At 44.7% G+C, this 21,706-nt stretch overlaps 1 protein-coding gene across 1 annotated transcript in view; it reads left to right on the top strand.

Annotated features, from left to right (window-relative positions):
* Positions 1-543: 543 nt before the first annotated feature.
* The window catches only part of TRAM1 (translocation associated membrane protein 1), a 519,069-nt gene continuing 497,906 nt past the window's right edge, over positions 544-21,706 (top strand). Inside the window, exon 1 of the mRNA XM_069621183.1 lies at positions 544-928. Coding sequence (XP_069477284.1) covers positions 806-928 — 123 coding nt within the window. The 5' untranslated portion in view covers positions 544-805. The remainder of the gene's footprint in view (positions 929-21,706) is intronic.

Here is a 21,706-nt window from a genome sequence, read left to right as displayed (position 1 = left end):
AAATGAAATGCTCGGCACAGGAATAGGTTTAGCCTGATGCGCACAGTGCCAACGACTTCTTCTTGCACAGAAGAACATAGCTCAAAACAGAAGAAGGATACAGAGGGGATCAGATCTAGTGAGTAAACTGTAGCATTAGTGGAAACAAAAAGAGGACAATGCAAGATGTGCCCGTAATACCTCCATTTTTAACAAGAGCAGCGGCCATTTTAAAAGATCAGTACTTCCACAATTTTGTACAAAAGAAGAAATAAACAACGTCAGTTTGCTAAACACGTTATAGAAGCATTACTGTTTTATAGTTGCCAAATCAAAGAAAATATACTATTGTATAACGGAATACGCGGAATAAAAGAGTGTTATATATTTATTCTATTTCAATAAATAATTTCTAAAACGAATGTTTTCTTTTGAACTTTGACACATCTCTTTAATGTTCTTCAATATCATTTCAGTTGCATTGTCCTTCTAATCAGACCCTAGTTCCATTCCAATGTGGCCGGCATAGACACGCTACTAAGGGACCCATTTCATCTGTCAAACGTGCGTCTCTTCCGTGGACGACAGTTCCCTGTTCTCTTTTTCGGCCCACACAATCCTCGCCTGCCTTGATTGACGGCCCTGGCCCCCCCTCCTTCCTGGCGGTGGCTGGGGGAGGAACGACTTGGCTCGGCAAACAGCAGTAGCGTTGCTGCTAGTGCAGACGTGGTGTTAGTTGCCGTAACAGAGGGAGGAGAAGGAAGGGAAGACACTGTACACCGTTGTAGAGGAGGCGCCGCAGCAGCCAGGCCCTGGCATCCGTACCATGGCTATCCGTAAAAAGACGAACAAGAATCCGCCTGTGCTCAGCCATGAGTTCATCATACAGAATCACGCAGACATAGTGTCCTGCCTAGCTATGGTCTTTCTGCTGGGACTAATGTTTGAGGTAAGTCGGGGCGATGATATTGCCTTTTTGTAGGTTGGAGTTCAGGGTAAAGAAGGAGACCGACAGTCGTGGAAACGATGGACAGAAGGTATTGGGTTGGGTGATTATAATGCCTGCAGTATCGGTGGACAACACCCCAACTCCCTGGAGACCCCATCCCAGGGGATTTCCCCTTGAGTATTATGACCTTATACGTGACAGAGAATCCTATATACACGAATTAAGATAAGATTCCAATGGACCCTCCCCAAAACACTAAGCAGAAGATGTGTGTCGACAGCACGATTAACGGTGACATGTATATCGTTTCCGCCAGGGTGATTAATTTACAAGCCAGTTTATTTATTCGCATCACTGTACATTTAGTTCTTTGAGCGCGTGTAGCGCTTCCCTTGAATATTGCCTTCACGGGGCGTAAAGTTTCTTTGCCAACTAACTACATGCACAAATGTACAGATGTGGACTTGAATTCGTCCCACCTCGACGTGTCAGTGGTGAATTTTATTGCTGGACTCGGTTCCAGCTGTAGAGGGACGAGGTGTAGTTTAGTGTCCCGATCCTATCCCCACGGTGCTTGGGTTTGCTGTGAATGAACCCCTGTTGGATAAAGGGGTGGGCGAGGAGGAATTGGGTTCTACGTGGCATGGAATGTTCAGAAAAATGAAAAGGCCTTACTATTGCCTAGTCGAGAGGTTGTGCTTTCTATTGTGTCTGCGGTACTGTATTTACTAGGTTTGCGCCATATGGAAAAAGCATTCTACATGGTCCTTGTTATCGTGCATCTCCGACAATCTTTCAGTATTGCACGGAACTAGTATACCCATGTGGCAGCTTATTCCAAAAGAATAGCTATGTTTTCAAAAGTGAGGATTCCTGGGATAGGTTCTGCTTCTAGCCAGTGACACGCTGCCTTTCCTGGGACTGTTACTCCCAGCAGGCGCCGAGGATGGACAAACATTGCCTCCAAATGGAGATGGTGAAGAATGACGTGTACCTGCAGAACGAGCCTTGTTGGCAACCTTGGCCCTTGGTTTTGGCAGCACGCGCGCACACACCGACGTTCTATTTTACAGGAGAACATACAGAACTGCCTTCTTTAGCCAATCTGTATCGGTGCCCAGAGTATGTAACTGTCGGAAGATACTGTAACTAACTGACTTAGAGATTTAACTGGCTCTGGATGTGATGTAGTGCTTTGAGGAGCCCCATCTCAACTTCCCTCTCTTCCCCCGATAGAAAAAGATGTTTACGGTCAACCGTTGCATTGACTGCTGCTGTTGGGTGGCCTCCATTGTGCTGGCCGCTTGACAGAAAAGTGCGTTCACTGCTATAGCCGACGATCGCTTCTAGTTTTTGGGGTCACAGTACCAAAAACAAAGAAGGCTGTGGTATGAAAACTATGATGAACGTTCTCCTATTGGAAGTACTCGTACCTGTAAAGTTCACCAATGTGAACATTGACTCGGGGGCGTTTGGCCGTTTAAAGGCTTAACTAGTGTTAGTATTGACATAAATAGTGGGTGAAACGCCTCATGTTATGTATTTAATTCTATGCATAACCTTGACACACTTCCAATTCCACGCATTAACACAGAGGTAATAATTTGGAAATCAATGAGACCACATATCCGAATAGTGGAAACGTTTTGTGGCTGCATACATATTTAGAATAAAACACAAATTGTGATTAAAAATCGGATCCATTATCAACCTTGCTTCAAACTGTGATGCTCTTTAGCCTTTCCTCTCCTTCCCCCAGAAGCTCATGGTCTTCAAAGCTCTGGTTCTCTCTAGGTTGAACTATTGTAACAACCTCTTTCTAAATCTACCTGCCTCTACTCTCCGCCCTCTGCAACTAATCCAAACAGGACTGCAATACTTGTCCTTGGCATCAAGCCCTTGGATCGTATCTCTCCAGTTCTGAAATCTCTCCATTGGCTCCCAAGGGATGCAAGGATTAAATTCAAAACCCTCTGCTTTCTGGTGCTTGGGTCAAAAATACCTTCAGCTATCCCTCCCTTCTCGAGCTCTTCGCTCCTCTACCGCTAACTCCCTCAGGGTATGTCTTTCAAAGACACAAGGTGGGGGTAGATCTGTCTTCGGCTGGGGCCTCCCTCTGGAACAGCCTCCCTGCCGCTCTAAAACCTGAGGAGAACCATCTCCGGTTCCGGAAGCACCTCAAGACCTTCCTCTTTCCTTCTGCCTTTGCTCCCCCTCTCCGCTGCTGATCTGTTGTCTCTTGACACCGTGCACCTGGCCACCCTCTGTCCTCTGGGCCCAGGTACCTGCTCACCCTCCCGCACTGCCTCCAGGCCACCCCTTACACTGGGGTCTGCATCTGTACCCATACAGCCCCCCCCTTTTTTTTTTTCTTCCTTCCTGTACTTGCCAAGGTCAGAGTCTGATATTGACAGGTTAAAAATCAGATGGAAGGCAGAGTTTCCAACTTTCTGTAATTGGCTGGCTGAAAATCTGCGATTCCCAAATACACGTAATTGCAGTAATCTAATTTAGAATTGACAAAGGAACTAGCAACCGTAGGGTAGAGTTTGTCAACATACAGAATAATCTTCTGAAGTAGACAGGTTATGCCAAAAATAAGTTGTTTAGTTGGGAATTCGTATCCTGCTCTTGTTGCCACTAAAGTCTAGATTGGTGTCAGTTTATTGCTGGAAATTGCTGGCGCTAGGCTGTAACCAATTGCTCAAGTACTTTTTGGTGCCAAGGAAGGCCAACCACCGTTATTCAGAACAGATGGATTCGACGCTTGCTTTGAGTAGTGGAGAATTGATTGAAGATTTCAAGGAAGTCAGAACTAAACCTTTACTTAAAGATTAATTAATACATGTGGTTTTGTGTTGCACAATTGAGTCCACAAAGTATTTAGCTGTAATATCCGGAAGAGCAGCATAATGGCGAGAGATGGTACTCCTCTCCAAAATTAATATATAAAAGAGGCAAAATAAACCTGGATTTATTCTTCAGGAGGTATTCATCTAAACCGTTTTACTATATTTGTATGGTTACCAACAGCTCTAATACAGAGGTACTCGCCTACTTCAGTTTCACATAAGTTTCATAAACTGATGGCAGCCGCCACTCCCAGCAAGTTCTTACAGTAGTAGTTTGTCACTGTCCATTTCAATAGTATTAATGTCCAAGTATTTCCTGTATCTCTTAAGCCTGTGCTGATTCCAATCACGTCATTAGTATCTTCGATGTTGCACCCTTACGCTTGTGTAGAGCTAAATAATGTACATAATAAAGAGCACAAATTCAGATCGTAATAGAATTTAAAACACATTTCCCAATTTTTCATAACTAAGGTACTTAAAACCTTGATCTTTGATCATGCTATAAACTAAAACCCCATGTTCACACATTGATGTGATGGGTAATGAATAGTTTTCATGTTCGTAGCAGGGAAAAATGTGCATTTTTGTCAATTCTTAATGTTCACATTCCTCTTTGATAGAATTAGCCTAGGCCCTACAGGTAAGGTGTGTATTGGCCACTTTTGCTCCTTAAAAATTGGCAAAGACTCCTAGAAAATAAAATTGGGAGTAAAAATGCGCCCTTACTCTCACCTGCACAGCTCCATGGAGATGTTTGGACCAGTACTGTAGGTAGTACCACACGAAGAAACTATTATTACTGCCTGATCCGAAGAGGTAAAAATGTATTCTTTAATGAGTATGAATAACTAGCTGCAAATAAATATTACAAAAACACTTCTGTTTAACAGTGCAAACATTTTTACTCGCTTATAAAATTCTCCCATTGGGAATGGGACTTTGTTACTCCCTAAAAATTACTTTATACTTAACAACTTAAAAAAAAATGAGTAAACTACTCCCACTTCAAAATCTTATCTGGAGCACTGATTAGCATTAATAAGTAAATCTTGGGAAAATTAGTTCATAATTTGTAAAAGCTCTACTTTTATGTAATGGATGAAATACAATGAAATGTAACGTTTATTTTAGGAAGTCTTAATTGATGTGTAAATTTACGATAAATGTTGCGATACACAATGTAAACATGAACTGATAAATATGAGGTTCTAATTTTATGTAATGGAACCAAGAACAAATAAAATAAAAAAATTCTTAACAAATCTGAAAAGATGGAGTCTTATTCGAATGACAAAGTTGGCTCATTGCATCAGAGTGGTCAGAATTTGGATTTTATTATGTATAGTTACATTTAAAGTTGCCATTTACTGAGTAAGGTTCTCAAACTGAAATGTCTTATTAGTAACACTGAACTAAAAATATTGTTTAGGTTCCAGTATTAAGTCTACCGTCGAAGGTAAATGTTGTCCTAAGTACTTGGGTTATGAAATATGGTTAAATTCGGTCATTTGAGTTTTTGCTCTTTTTAAAGTTTGATTGTTGGCTCTATCAGTGTTGACAGGGCCCATATTGCAAGTACGAATGATCTGTACAAGTGTGGTCTTTATAATCGACCAAGAGGAAACACTTGGCCATTAATATTATTAAATGGACATTGACGACAAACTACTGTAAGAACTCATCACTTGTAAAAGCAGCTGCCATTGGCATTGCATGTAAAATGGGAAGTGGGGGGTACTTCTCCTTTCGAATAGCTGTTGGTAACCAAGAGTATATATTGACCAATTTAATGTTGTACTTCTTTGGTTATCAATGTTCTCCTGATGATGGGGCACAAACCCTATATATATTCAAGGTTAACAATTGTTTTTACTGCCTCCGTTATGTATTGATTTTGGCTAGTTTTGAAATATAATTATCAAGATTCTGCTGAGTGCATTATTGACTACTTTATTGCATGTTCTGTATTGTTTTATTGAGGTTTATTTGGCGCTTTCACCAAGTGCAGCACATGAAAAATGATAAAATGCACTATGAAGAATGGTAGTAAGGAGCATATATCAGGATTTGAGAGAGGAAAATATGATTCAAGATGAGAGCGAAATGTAGCTAAAGAGTGAGAGGCATGAATTTAAAGGAGAGTGTTCCAGTGTTTGGGGGCCAAGAATGAAAATGAGTCGATGCGAGTTTGGGCGCAGAGGGGTTTATGGTCAGTAAAATGGAATTGAGCTTAAGAGCAAAGCGGACAAAGAGGTAGACGGCAGAAAACAAAAGTAGAGCGGTAGGGTTGTGCAAATCGATAAGTGCATTCTTACATCATGCCGAGTAAATGGGAAAGAAGCAGTCAAAAGAAAACCAGGAAATGAAAGCATGGCAAACGTTGTTAGAAGTATGAAGTGAAGGCAAAGAGAATCCTTATGGGCGAATTGTAAATGGAATATAGGGGAAAAAGTTGTCTGGCAGGGAGTCAAAGTAAAAGGATGGAGCAGTATGACAGAAGAAGCTTTGCAATACAGCTGTTGTTGTATGTGGCAGAAAAATGGGAATAAATTGAGTGTGGAGAGTCAAACCGGAATCAGAGGTTCCGAGCAGAGGAGGAAATGCAAAGGTGGGAAAAGAGAGAAAGGAGAGTGAGGAGTGCAATTAGGAAATGAGGCAGGAAAATGGAGTACTTCGGTTTTAGTTGGATTCAGGTGAAGTGAGCATTTACCCAATCCTGGATTGCAAGAAGGCAGTGTGGTGAAGCAGGACTCGTACTAGATGTTGTCATGAATCAAGTTTTATTTAAATAATTTTAAAAAAAAGCCACCCGACTAATCCCATCGCTATAAGGGAAGTTCCCTACGTAACCAGTAAAACGAAGGGTGCTCATCAAGTCGAGGTAAAGATGTCAGAATCCTGTAGCTAACTGGCCATACCACTTTAGAAAAATACATGACAAACAAGAAAAGGGAGGCTAATTCAATAGCCTTGGTTTGGACTTCTGACTGGCCCACTTGTAGATGACTTCAGTCTTAAAGTTCTTGTAGATTGTCTCCACAATTCTAGTACCAAATCCTTTTTGAAAATCAACTACTAACTTCTGTAAGAGTTTCCCCTTACCTCTGATAAGGAAACTGTTTATTTTTTTTAAATGTTACTATCCCTCCAGGGTGACTTGAAAATACACTTCTTTCCCACCTTCGTAGCGTTGGGACTTCCAAAAGTCTGTTAGCTCTTATCTCTCAGTATCCAATTTAGCTTTGGGTTGTTGCCCAGTAGAATAACACTTCTCACTGTGCTTTATGCACTATGCTGTCCGTGTTGTACAGTATTTTGCTTTCTTTTATTATGTCTCATCGTGGGACCTCTGCCTGTGGTTCCTTGACCCTTTTGATGGTTACTTCAACTTTGATATACAGTTTCTGTATCTTTTCCCACTGTTATTTAGTGAGGGCTGTGTGCCCCTCTTACTCTTACCTTGACATACTTTGTCCGCTATTCCAGCCTTGTATTACTTTGTTTATAACCCTTTTCTCTATGGATTAGAGGGGAAGGGTTTGCTCTCTGGTTCACGATGGCCATGTGCCCGTTAGATTTGTTCTACGTTACGTACCTGCATCGGTTTCTGTGATCCCAGAAACCTGCAGTTCTGTATTTAGCTCACCTACACAGGTCAGTAGCGTCTCTCTCCCTGTCAGCGCCTCTTGTGGCAGAGAAGACGCTTGTCGGCTGGAGCTCTGGATCACTGCCTCCTCTTTTCTCTCAGGCCTTGATGTTGGTTGCTGGGTGCCAGGTCACGCCACCTGGGAAGGGCGGGCGGGGGTTGTCTCGCCTTGAGCGGAGTCTGTTCCTCGGTTAAGGCACCCGCCATCCAGCCTGAGGGTTGCTTGTTCTGCTTGTCGCCACTGCCTCCGCGGTTTGATGTAGCTCCACCCCTCAAGGTCTTAGATGCTCCAGAGGCTCGCCTCTGCGTAGCACTAGCTTGCCTCCCACTGATGGAGTTCTCTCTCTCTCCATTCACAAAACGCTTACGTCTTTTACACGTCTGCCATGATTATGGCACTGAGGCAGGGCTTACTTACCATTACCTGAAGCCAATAGGGTCACAGAAGGTTCTTTGTGATTCATGGTTGTAGCAGGGAATGCAACTGTTTTTCCGACATCCATATATGCAGAAAGGATAGTTTGGACTGGGAGATCCATGCTGGAATGGGAGTGCTTGTCCCCAAGAGAGGAGTCGCTCTCGTTGAGGTCTCGCTTGCCCAGTCCCCTAGTGATGGTCATACGTAGCAGGCTCACCTCCCTAGCCCCAAAGGGGTGTCTCCCCTCTGGGGAGAAGGGGCAAATTGTCCAGATTTGTTACAGCAGGTAGAGTGAATCATGTTTATCAAAAAGAGCGAGGAAAAAGAATGAGTCTTCACCATAGATCCAGCCTCTCCCCTTTTGATCTTCAACCTTCACATGGCGTTGCTCAGAATCCTCTTGCTCCACACAATCGACACATCCACCAATACACGGATGATACACAGCCCCACCTCCAAGATATCCTCCATCAATGATGTCCCCATGCTCAAGGGATTCCTCAATGATCCAGCCCTGGCTGTCCAGTGCTTACCTGAAGCTTAAACCCTTCAGATTGAATTACAACTGCAGACCAAGAACACTGAACACCCCAAAATCCAGGTCTGGATCTCTACTGTGAACCACAAGGGCTTCACAGCTCATCTGAACACCTGAGCCAAGACCCTTTGGTTGTACATCTCCAAGACACCTCTCCTTCAAGGAGCACATAATAAGGACTATACAAACTTACTTGGTAGCAAACTTTCCTGCTGTGGAGAATTATTCATTCCAGCTACCTTGGTCCTCTCCCACCTGGATGATGGAAATTATTTCAGGCGATAATCCTTGCATTCCTGAAGGGTTTTATGCATACTGAAGCACGACTCGTAGGATTCAGTAAATTCGGCCACATCATCCTACCCCCATCAAACTGCACTGGCTCTCATTGCACACAGGCATACATCACCTTCAAATCCTGCTGCTTCTTCTCCAAGGCAGTCGCCCTCAATTCTCCAAGCTACCTGGCTGAAAATCTCTGCGTCGCCAGAGGCCTACAATCCACCAGAAGCAAGGACATTTTTATGATTTGTTATTGTGTAAAGGACAGACCTAGCAAGAGAGCAGTGGAGCGCTGCACAGGGTGAAGGAAGGCAGCACTTGCAACTGATTATTCTTTTCACCTGCTTTCAGTAATAAAGGTTTAGGAGCTTTGGTGAATGGGGTCCTAAAAATAGTAGCTTTTTCTTTCTTTGTTTTGTAAAACATTTTATTGTGCATTTAGTTTACAAAAGCAACCTTGCACAAACCGTACAATAATTAAGCCAGAAAAAGAAAATGTAAGAAATCCAGCAGAATTGTTCAAATATTTGAAGAGGCCAAAATTGGGATTGGGCAAACAGATTTAGGGACACAACTGCGGCACTGGACCTCTAAATCCACAGATCCAAATGGCGAGAATTGGACCAGTGATTCGAACTGACAGAGGGCATAAATAAAGGCAGAATGTCAAAATATTTCCTCCTAAATAGGTGAAATCCAAAAGGCCAACTGTTCTACATGACTAGTGGGCTGAGGACCTGAGCATTGAGATCAGTCCCGACTCATGAGCTTGCATAAGGGCTAGAGCGCAGAAAACCTTGAGATGCTCCATTTGAAAAGAATAAAAAAAGTTATATGCAAGATCCGTTTTCGGTGGTACCTTTGCCCACACCATCTAGATACATTTCTTTATTGGATGGAGAGGTAATTGGAATGTTGTACCATCTCTGACGGATCAAAGAACTCTGTGATATGCAAGCGCCTCTAGACCCACGAGTACTTGGCAACACAAATGAGAAAGGTACAAACCCTATAACTGGTCATCTGGCCACTAGTCACACGTTTGTTAAAGGCAGCTAGGTGGTCTACTAAAGGGGAAGTCCACTCAGAAATTGTATTGTCCAATCGATCATGCACGTACTTTGAGCATACATCCATCTATCACAAAAAATGTCCAATGCAGCTTCGCTTAATTTTTCTCACATTTACACATGCAAAACTGACGGTTCGGGTACTGCCATCTTGTCCTAAACGTAGCCGTTGATCCTTCGCCCTAAGTTCAAGTGCCCTCACGGCAGTAATTCACATCACCTGCCCCTCAAGCTGATATCACTAGTCAAAATGATATGTACCACCTATTCTCATGACGTTAGTGGATAGTGTATCCAAACGTCCCCTGTCATTACCCACTTCATAACGCTACCTAACGCACAGCCAGGAAGATTAACCAAAACGTTCACACACAGCGCAAAGTTCTTTCTTTCCATTAAAAAGAGTACATTTTGAAGAAAATAGCAGTTGGGCATGTAAAATAGTTATATTTTTTACATAACGCTAAAAATAGAAGATTACATCCACAAAAACATTGATAACATTTGCAAATACAAGTCATAGCTAAAAAACATTGCATGCTTTGAATTCTTTCTATAACTGTCGACTTCCAACAAATATATTGCTGATTGCATTGATTTAATCCCTGTATTTGCATTCTTTAGTCAAAGTTCTCTGTGGTTAAATCGAATGCGCTTCTGTTCTCCATCACCGATGTTTCATCTACGCATATGGTGTTAAGTTGGTGGGAAGAAAGGAGTCCTTTCACTTTGAAATGCAACACATTTCCATCTGCATGTATTCAGACCATAAACGCAGGCATGTTGCTCCTTACTACGGTGACTGTACATCGACAAACTTGCCGGACGATCGTCCCCAAATATTGATATTTCAGATGCGTTGTTGATGGTTACTGTCCAATGCGGGTTGAAAAACCTGGCCAGGGGAAGATAATATCCATGACAAACAAATGCACATGCTCGTATCTATGTACATTTGGGAATGCAAAAATATATTTCAGTGTCCATTTAAAAAAAGATTATATACACAGTAGATAAATGTCAAGTAACCATTTACAGTAAAATGTACACGTACGATGTCTTCTCTTTGCTTTGAATATTAATTCGGCACATTGTTAATAATCAAGCATACAGCACACATGCCAACTTTAGTCGCATAAGTATGTAAAACTATGCTTATATTTTGCTATTTTTTTCCATTGTCTCTATGTAAGGATGAGCAACAGATCTCAGTAATAGAAACCTAGCTTTCTTTTTTTAAATTTTTTTTTTAAATGTTTGTTTTTACAACATAATCCAAGCTCTTGCCACCAAGATTTCACATTTCATGTATGACTCATTCCCTCTCGTCCCTCCATAACCCCATCTCAACCCAGAACTGTAAACACGGCTAACATTTCCCAAAAGTTCTCTGGCAGTCTGTCCCATTAGTTATCCAAATTTTCTGGTGAACTCTTGATTTCTGGCCCCTTTTATTTAGGTTTACTAATTGAGATTAAGGCTTTACTAATTGAGATTAAGGCTATCTACTCAGGGGGGTTTGTCATTGGGCGAGGTGAAAAGCACATGCACTAGGGCATTCCAGGTCATTATATCATCCAAGCTTTCCCTTCTTTCCAGTTGGAGTGATTCATATCACACTACAAATTCCGCCCTGCACCATCTTTTTAGGTCCTCTCACCACCTCTTATGTGTGGTCCATCCCGTGACTTCCATGCCATTCCTATTCTTCTCTTGGCTAGTACCAGGCCAGATCTATCATCTTATTCTCTGGTTTTGATTTTTTGGGCGTGTATACACTCCAAGGAGGCATGATACTGGCGACCATTCATATCCTGTAATATCCCCCTTCAACCTTGCTTCCATTCCCAGCCAGAACCCTCTGATCATTGGGCCAGACCAGAACATGTGCCCCATACCTGCTTTTTCTGCTCCACATCTCGGACACCTTTTTACTTCGGCATCTGGAAAACGCGATACCAACTGAGGGGTCATGTATGCTCTATGGAGTGTGTAGTATTGGGTTAGTTTTAGTCTGCCATTTCTTGAAAACTTTTTGGGGTATAGCATTGCTTTCAACCACTCTCCTTCCTTGGGCTCCTTGCCTATCTCTGATTCCCATGCTCTTTTCCTTTTGAGTAGTTCATTGGGTAATGCCTCTAGCAATCCCTGGTACAGTCTTCATACTGCATGCCCACCCTCTTGACACATCGTATAGCAATCCCAATATCGTATCCCCCCCCCCCCCCCTCTTTCGGGATTTCCGGCCATCTTTTTTTTGTTTATTTTGTAATGCATGTAATAGTTTAAAATATGTTATAAACTGGCCCTTATGTATCTCAAATGTTTCCCTCTAATCGTTAGGAGCTTGTCTACGGTGTAAAGATCCCCAATTGTTACTACACACTTGACTTCCCAGTAGAGTCTACTATGTGCTAAATGTTCTCCAGTATCTGCGTATATGGCTGCCAGAGGGATCTGGGGGGAGTAAGGTTCTTTGAGTTTTAGTACCGTCTTGGTTCTAGACCATATCGAGGGTCCTCGATCCTTCTTTCTCTAAGCCACAAAACACATCTTTTAGGAAGAATGGTGCTATAACTGGTCTCATCCAGGTATGTCTTGTTCCTGAATCCGCTAACCACCCTGCCACATGTTGAAGCTTTCCTGCCAGGTAGTAGAGTAAAAAGGGCAGGAGGCGCAGCCCTCCCACTACGTACTCCCTAAATAAAACGTTGAGCTACCCTTCTTCTGCCGCCTCCCCGTATGATTCTGCCTATCAATGAGGTTAGGTCATTAAAGAAGGCCATGGGTATGAGGTATGGAATGTTTACAAAGTGGTAAAACAGGCGAGGGATGGCCACCATTTGTAAAAGTGCTATTCTGCCCATCACTGAGAGGGGCAGTTTTCCCCAGAATTTTGAGGCTTCCAACCAAGATTTCACCTTCAGTGTATATTGATAGTGCCTCTTGTGTCATAAATATCCACTCCTAGGTATCTGAAGGTGTCGACCTTTCATTTTAACCCCAGACCTGGGAATCTCGTCTCCTCCACCCCCATCCATCCCGCTAGTGGAAATAGGCAGGATTTTGTCTTGCTGATCGTGACCCCTCACAGTGCAGCAAAATTCTCCAACATCTCGAGATACAACTCGAGGTTGTCTTCGGGCTGTTTTATGTATAATAACATATCATCTGCGTATAGGGATATCGCATGATGTACCCCATCTACACAGAGCGCGTTGTCTTTGAATGTTTTGCTCATAAATACTGCTAGGGTGCCAGAATATACAGTAAGAGGGATAAGGGACAACCCTATTAAGTGGCTCTGTGGATTGGGAATTGTTCAGATTATGTATCTGTACAGTGCATACGCTCGCCGTCGGGCTTGAGTAGAGTATTTGGACCCACTTCATGAAGTTCTCCTCGATGACAAAGCTTGGTAGGAATGCAAACAGCCATTCTCACCTGACCAAGTCAAATGCTTTGATGGCATCTAGTGCCACCACTGCGCAGCCCTCCGGCCATTTCCATGTTCTATTGATAACTGCATGTAACTGCCTTAGGTTTTCTGTTGTTGCTCTGCCCAGGACAAAACCCATTTGGTCCGGTTGTATCAGTGTTGTGATCACTGTTCTCAATCTCTCGGCTAGCACTGCTGCAATGATTTTGGTGTCTTGATTAATTAGTGATATAGGCCTCTAGGATCTGCAAAATGTCCCTACTTTTCCGGGTTTCAAGATCAGAAGTATTACGGATTCTTCCATGCTATCAGGTAATTTGCCTGTTTCATATGCCTCAAGTAATTTTGGGGCCACTACATCTGCAAATTCTCTATAAAACTCTGCTGGGAGGCCGTCTTCCCCCTGGAGCTTTGCCTTTTGGGAGCGTGGCTATCACCTCTCAACTCTTCTGCTGTGAGTGGTGCATCCAGCATTTCCCTTTGCTTTGCGTTCAGTGTGGGCAGACCGATATCCGTTAGGGTCTCTGCCGTTTCCCTACCTTTGCTGTCTCCAGATTTCCCCATAGAGATTTCGGTAAAAGGACCGAAAAGTAAAATTTCTTTCTTTTGTGACCTCATCTCTCATCTCGACAATATCTTCACAAGCTCCTGTGTCTCTAGTTAGCCAAGCCAGCATCCTACCTGGCTTATCTCTCTGCCCGTGCAATTTTTCAGTGTACTTTGCATTGCTGTATCTCCCCAGAACTTCCCAGTGCTCTGAGTTCAATAAGTTTACTCTCTGATTCCATCGTCTTGGTCTTAAAACCCTTTATCTTTTTAATCTTAGATTCTGTATCTGCCAGTTGTTCCAGTTCTCTCCGAACCCTCCCTCGCCGAATTCTCCCTCGCCCTATCTTGTCTATGGCTGCGCTTCTTATCACTCACTACCTTGAAGGCGTCCCATACGGTTTGCATTCCCTTAATGCTCTCTATAGTGAAGCTGAAGTATTCTTCTATCTACCGTCTTAGTTCTTCCCTGAAGGGGCTGTCTTTTATGGTTTCTGCTCTCAATTTCCATGTGGGTATTGGGGCGGGATTGTTGCTGAGTACCCACTTAACCACTAGGGGTGAGTGATCTGAGAGAGTTCTTCCCTCATAGAAGGCATCAACAAAGTTCCCCAGCTGGTCTTTCCCTGTGAGAATGAAATCTATTCTTGTATATACTTTATGCAAACTCAAATAGAATAGAATTATTTTTTCGGTCCATGTACCCATCTCCAGATATCCTGCAGCTCCTCTATCATCATTCATTGCTCTGGTTGGGGGATGGGGGGCTTGGATAGGGCCTTGTTGTCTGACCCGTCTAGTTCCGGATCCATGTGCAATTGAAGTCTCCCCAGATCCATGGCATACCTCTAAAGGTTGCTAGTCTAGCATATAGGGAGCGGAAATGGGTGACTGTGCTATGGTTGGGTGCATAAGTATTGATCAAACAAACTTCCTTTCTGTTGAGGAACCAGTGTACCAGTACCTTTCTCCCCTCCGTATCTGTTTGAACTCCTATCCGTTGGAAAGGCACAGTGGGGGCCACCCAAATGAGGACTCGCCTTGCATAATTATAATACATCGATCCGTACCCTTTCCCTCCCCATTTTCTCAATACTTGTGATTGTTTCGCTCGTGTAAAATGCGTCTCTTGCAATAGGGTGATCTGAATCCCCTTAGGATGCAGGTATGTAGCCACTCTTATCCCCTTGACATAGAGGAGATTTTAAGTGTCTCTGCCATCGGGTGTTGCCATATCGCCCACTGCACTCCCCTTTCCCTCTGGAGAGCTCCCACCTATTCTCCTCCCCCATACAGCTGACATATGGGTTTCTGCCATGTTTTCACCTATGCGATTAATGATGCTGTGTTGAACACATTTTCCCCAACATAAACTTAATACCGCCAGCAATACCCCCGTAGAGGCCCAACCACCATTTGCCCCCTGCGCCCCTCGGGGTTTGTTGATAGAGTACAGTACTTGCAGTACTCAAACTACTCCTTGGCAGAGAAGTACAACAGAACTCCCGGACCCATTGGGTTAGGGAACAAGACGTGGAGGTGGAAATTCCAGTCACTGTACTCATCCCAATGTCAAGTAATTATCTTGATGTTACCTTTCATGTGGTTGCACCTCTGATGTCGTCTTTTCTCTCTGGCATCTGCTCCATGCAATGTTCGTCCATCCAGGCGTTCACTTCTTCCGGGGTTTCGAAAAAGAGGGATTATTAATTTGTGAATTATTCTTAAAGTTGCAGGGTACAGGAACATGTACTGTATGCCCTTTTTCTCAGAACAAATTGGCCTCTTCTCCTCTGGACCGAAATGGTATAGTCCGGTTAGATCGTCAATAATGCTAATTCCCAGCGGATCTCTGCCTCAGCCTTGGAAAAGGCCAGGATCTTCTCCTTGTCCCGGTAAATTAGAATTTTTGCTATAATGGGCAGCGGGGGTCCCCCATGGGTGGGTTTTCTCATTAGTGTCCTGGGCTCTTTCCACTGTGAACCCTTGCAATAGAGCCCCCGGACCTATTTCCTATTACCTGGAGGAGCATGTGTTCAATGTAGGTGGTGGGATATCTACCTTCCGCCCTCTCAGGCAGCCACAGCATTCAAACGTTGCTTCTCCTTGACTCCCCTCCCTCCACCTCCCTTCTGGGTCCTTGGCCCGGTCTTACAGCATCCAGACTCCTGTCTTCAAATCTTGGACTGTTTCTTGCAATTCCCTTGTGGAGACTGAGACATCCTACAGTTTCTTTTCCGTTTCACCCACTCTGCCAGCTAGGTTGCGTACATCTTGACGCAGGAGGCTCACATCACTTTCTACTTCTCCTATGTGGGTCTCCATGGATTCTCGCAGTACAGCTATTGCCTCTAGGATTTGGTTGTCTTGCTGAGGTTCCTGCTCCCTTCCCTGTAGGTGTTCGTCCAAGGCTTTGGCGTCTTTGGCGTCTAGTCTCTGGTGGTTTTTTATATATTTTTTTTTTTGTGCAAATGTTTGCATTGTGGTTTGTTTCGGCTGCGCTACTATCTTTTTCCTTCCTGCTTCCGGCATCTGACTCCCTTGTGTTTTGTCGATTGACCTGCGATTAAAATCGGATGCCGCTATTTCTTCCTCAATCCCTGGGCGCCCTTGCCATTTATAGCAGGCTTGTATGTCACCCGGCTCTGCCGTCTGCTCTGTATGTGGTTTGCCATCGCACTGGAGTGCCAGGTGGCCTCTTCCTCGAATCTGTGCCCTTAATGGGCGTTGTACTAGGGCTCCAGTCGTTGTGATGTGGAGGCAGCCTATACACTCACTTGTGCCAGCGCGTCCCGCCTAGCTTGAGAGGCTCTTCATGAGGGGCTTATTCCGCAGCTTTTCCTTCCGACGAAGTCGCGCCTGCCTTTTTGGTGGCGGCTGTCTCCATCTTGAGACTGCTGATTACTCCTCTTCCTAATGGCTAATATCCAGCGAGTGCTGCTGCTGTTGCTTAGTATCTGTGTAAAAGTTTGGGGGTTTCTGGAGTATTTGGGGCACAAAAGTACCTAGTTTCGTAGGATCAGGTGTGGAGCTCACACGGAACACGTCTTGCTCACATTGTGGCTAGCCACGCCGCCCCCAGAACCCTAGCTCTTGGATGTTCGGTTTCATTAGAGTGAATCTCATCAATTATTTGTGGATATTCAACACAGTTGGCCTCATAAGTGAGCTAGTCTGGAAACAACGGTGCTGGTAAGGTTATCGGCACTGTTGTTTCCAGACCGGCACACTACAAGTCTGCGGGAACCATCCCCCCCCGCTAGGTCAGACCTGCCGGGCGGGACGGCACCCGCCCAGAGTTCTCACGGAAGCACTGGCACCGTTAAGAATGGTGTTGGTGCTTCTGCGGTCCACATTCCCATAGTCCCATACAATTTACCAGCGCCTGACTTCCCTGGCCGCCAGGGTTGAAATCCCCTGGTGTTACCGGGAAGTCAGGCACTGGTAAATTATGGTTCCGGCGGCAACTTGCCGGTAGCACCAGCACAGTTACCGCCGGACCTGTAATGATGCCCATTGTGTCCTTCAAATTGTTAGTACGGGTGATTCAAGGACAAATAAGAAAAATACCCTTTGTGTTTTCTCGGCCTGCTAAAGGAAGGTTTAGTTTTCGGTAACAAATGCCACACAAATTAACAATATTATTTTCTACTTTCAATTGCAAGCTGTGCAGTGAAACTAATGAAATATTGAAACTATTCCACATAACACAATATTTACTTCCATTTTAACGGTCTCAAGGGGCGCTGTGCAGCACCGCATTTTGTTACTTCATCACATGCGGCTAAGGGAGGTGCGGGACACAGAGACCACAGATTGCTGTGTGCTAATGGTCACAACAAGTTATGTGCCCGGGCATGTATTTATTTTTATTTATTTTATTCAGATTTGTAGAGCACACTTCAGCCCGGGGGCATCAAGGCGCTTGTTGCAGACAAAATCTTAGTTACATAGGATACAGTAATTACATGTTATACAGAATTTACAGTAGACATGAATACATTAGCAATGCAGAATATTTACATGGATTCCTGAGAGTTTCCTAATTATTTTGTAAGGAATGAGGTTTTTAGTTTCCTGTGAAAAATGTGGAGTGAGTTTTCCGCTCTATCTGTAGGAAGCGCGTTCCAGGTTTTGGCTGCAATTTAGGGGAAGCTCAGACCTCCGGCTTTGGCTTTTTTGATGTGTGGAATGCAGATAAGGTTGGAGTATTGCGTCCTGGTGGGACGGGAGGAGGAAGGTTTGAGGATGGTTTCTGATAGATAGGACGGGGCGGAGAGAGAGAGGCATTTGTGGGCGAGGGTCAGGATTTTGAGAGTGATCCGTTCTTTGACTGGGAGCCATTGGGCTGAGTGCCTGGCCTGAGTGATATGCTCTCTTCTTGGGATACTAAGAGCGGCCCGGAGAGCATTGTTTTGTGTGACTTGTAATCTGTTTTTGGCTGAAGTGCCTGCTAGGAGTGCATTGCAGTAGTCCAGTTTGGCTCCAATGGTTGCCCTCGCTATAGAGAGGCAGTTGGGTTTAGAGAGGTAGGGCTTGATGGCGTTTGAGTTTGGTGGTGTGTGCGGATGCGGAAGTGATTGCGCTGACTTGTCTGGTCATCGAAAGTGAAGAGTCAAGGTATACTCCCGGTGTCTTTACGGCTGTGGATACGGGGATGATGGAGTTGTCAATGGAGAAGTTAGCGTAAAGTTTGTCAAGTTTGTCAAGTTTGTCTAGGGTGTTCTGTTGACCTAACATCATGATTTCAGTCTTGTCACCATTGAGGCAGAGGCCATTAACTGCCATTCATGCCTTAATGACGGAGTAGATTTTGTGGAGTGCCTTGTCGTCTTCGTTGTAGGATCCTGAAAGGGGTAGAAGTACTTGTGTGTCGTCCGCGTAGTTCGTGTATGTGATGCCGTATGAGTCAAGTTTGTCAAAGAGGGGCTTGGTGAACAAGTTATAGAGTGTGGGTGCAGTGCAGGATCCTTGAGGGACCCCGCAGTGGATTGTCGTGGGAGTGGCGTTGGCGATGTCCGAGAAGACTTTCATGGCTCTTCCCTCTAGGAAGGAAGTGATCCAGAGGGCTGCTTCTTTGGAGAAGTTGGCAGAGTTGGTGAGGTGTGAAGTGAGAGTCTTGTGATCAACCAGATCGAAAGCGGCTGAGAGATCTAAAAAGGAGCAGAAGAGCAGGCTTGCCTTTGTCCATGATTTGGGTGATCTGACTCTTCAGATCTACCAGGGCTGTTTCTGTGCCATGTCCTGTCCGGAAGCCTGATTGCCTAGTCCCGAGGATGGAGTGGGTTTCCAGAAAGTGTTGGATTTGGCAGTGTGCGGCTTTGTCCAGTAATTTCAGCAGGAAAGGCACTGTGGTTATTGGTCTGTAGTTGTTTGGTTGTGAGGGGTCGAGAGTAGGGTTTTTTTTTAGGAGGGGCCGGACCCAGGCCTCTTTGAGGTTAGCTGGGATGATGCCTGTTTTAAAGGACGCGTTGATGAATGCAGTGAAGAGCGGCGCAAGGCAGTCTGCGCAGTCTTTGATGAGTTTAGGTGGGGAAATATCGCCTTTACAGGGGGAGGGTTTGAGATTTTTTAGTAGGTTAATAACTTCTGATTCAGTGACATCTCTGAAGGAGAAGTCGGGTATGGTGGTCTTGGATGAGGTGGGTGGGGTATTAGTAGGTTTAGTTCCTGTCTGATGAGGAAGTGCTTTGCAGTGGTCTTTGATTTTCTTTTGGAGAAGGTCAATTTTGTGTAGCATGGAAGCTTGAATGCTGGTACACCAAGCTTCATCTTTGATTATTTCGTCCGGTGTATTAGGGGGGGGAGATGAGCTCATTAAAAATGGCAAAGATCTCTTTGGAGTGCGATTTGGCATTGGCGATTTGTGTGTTGAAGGCATTGGCTTTGGCATTGGTGATAGCTATCTTGTATTGGTGGGAGATTAAATTGAATTTGTTTTTGGTATTGGTGTAGGGGTCAGATTGCCAGTTTTTTAGTGCTGCTCTTTTGTGGGATCGCATTGAGTACAGTCTTCAGTAAACGATGAGTCGGTGTGTAGGGATTTCTTCTTTTTTCCATTCGAGTGGTGCGATTTCATTGATAGCTTTGGAAATGACATCTTTGTAGATGTCTGCTAGGACATTGGTGTCGTTAGTGAATGGGGCAGCTAACTCGGGGGTTTTGAGGTATGGGCGCAGGTTCTCCTTGAGTTTTTTAGAGCTTCTGATTTGTGCAGCGCAAGCAGGGGTCGGAGTTTTGTGGTTTGTGTTGATAGGAATAGAGAACTCGATGCAGTTGTGGTTAGCTCAGGCCAGTGAGGAGATAGAGGTGATAGTGGAGAGGCAGTTATGGTCTGCAATCCAGTCAAGAATGCGGCCTTTGATGTGAGTAGGGCTTTCTACTTTTTGGGTGAATCCCAGGTCAATCCCAGGTCATTGAGTTCCTTGGTGAGGGTGGCTGCAGTTTTGTCCTTAGAATCGTTGAATCCGAGATTGAGGTCTCCTAGTAGAAGGGTTTTGGTGGAGCTTTTGATATTATTGCTAAGGAAATGAATGTTGTTGTCCTGGGAGTCTGGGGTGTTGCCTGGGGGGCGGTATAGTAGGTGAATGTTGATGGTGCTGTTGGGTGACAGTGTGAGTTTGGCCGATAAGAGGTCAGAGTTGTTGGTCGAGGGGTGGCTGACAGGTTGGAGCTGGAGGTTTTCTTTGTAGATGAGGGCTACTCCGCCTCCTATTCGATCTGGCCTATCTTGTCTGAGTATGGTGAAGCCAGGTGGTAGTGCAAGTGCAACGGCAGGGCCTGATGCTTCATGTAACCATGTTTCAGTGATGGCTAATAGGTCAATGTTATTGTTGGTTATGAGGTTGTGTATATCAGATGCATGGGCTGGGAGTGATCGGACGTTGAGGAGGGCACATTTGATGTGAGGTGTGTGTGGTTTGTTTGTGGAAGTGTGAGTGGTGGTCGTATCTGATATGTTATGTGAGGTGGTATTGTGGGGTGTGGCGAGGTTAGTGGGAGGTGGACTGTGGGAGAGAAGGTATCCTGTGCGGGGGCAGCGTTTGGAAGTGGTGCGGGAATGTATGTACTGTTTGTTATAGATGCCCAGAAGGGAGGCCATCCTGCAGCAGTGTGGATGGGGTGCAGATCTGTCTGCCCATACGGTTCAGATTGGGCTAGGTGGTGGTTGCATTACTGTCGCAAGAGTTTTTACAAACACGTGGCGGTCTTTTCTTCAATTTACATTTTTTTTATTTGTATTCAGTTCCAAAAGAACTTTATACAAATTTCAAAATGACGAAATCACAGAATCCCAAAGTACCTAATACTAAATCCATCAAGTCATACTCCTGCTATACACAGGTTATCATATTTTTATTCCCTCTTGTTTAGTGACTACTGTGAGCCAACTAAACTCCATCACAATCCCATCACGGGCCCAGCGTGGTCGGGCCCAGGTAGAGGTGTGAATCCCCCATGATAGAGTAGGGAGGTGGGCCAAGACTATAAAACCACACGCCGGGCTGCACTCAGTGCTTAGCGTTTCTTCTGCTCTTTACAAGAGCAGTGTCTTGCTCACCGCTCCTGCTGTGTATCAGCAAATGCCCTTACGTGGATGGGGAGCAGTGGAAACTCACCTGAAGAAACTCTCCTGAAACGAGGATCCACGCCCCCGCGTAAAAAGACTGTCTGTGTTCGTTTTTGTTTTTGCCCAAACAGCGCACGGAGTCGTCCGGTGTGGTGGGGCTGCTCATCTTGGACATTGGTTCTCCATCGCCTGTGTCTATATTGTGGCAAGGCGGGCCACATCCTGAAAGACTGCCCTAGTAAGCCAAGTAAACAGGCCTTGGGTGCCATTGGGGAGGCAGTGACCAGTCCTGAGGATCCTGCATTGCCGTCGGAAAACTCCCGGACTCAACAAGAGTAGGGATGTACGCCCTGGAGGCTTATATTGATTGCGGGGTCATCAGCAACTACATCGATAGCTGAGTAGCTCAAAGAC

This window comes from Ambystoma mexicanum, chromosome 5q (genome assembly GCF_040938575.1).
Source record: "Ambystoma mexicanum isolate Mex_15411 chromosome 5q, UKY_AmexF1_1, whole genome shotgun sequence".
NCBI lineage: Eukaryota > Metazoa > Chordata > Amphibia > Caudata > Ambystomatidae > Ambystoma > Ambystoma mexicanum.
The sequence above is the reverse complement of the archived record's forward strand: the minus strand, read 5'-3'. Positions and strand labels throughout refer to the sequence as shown.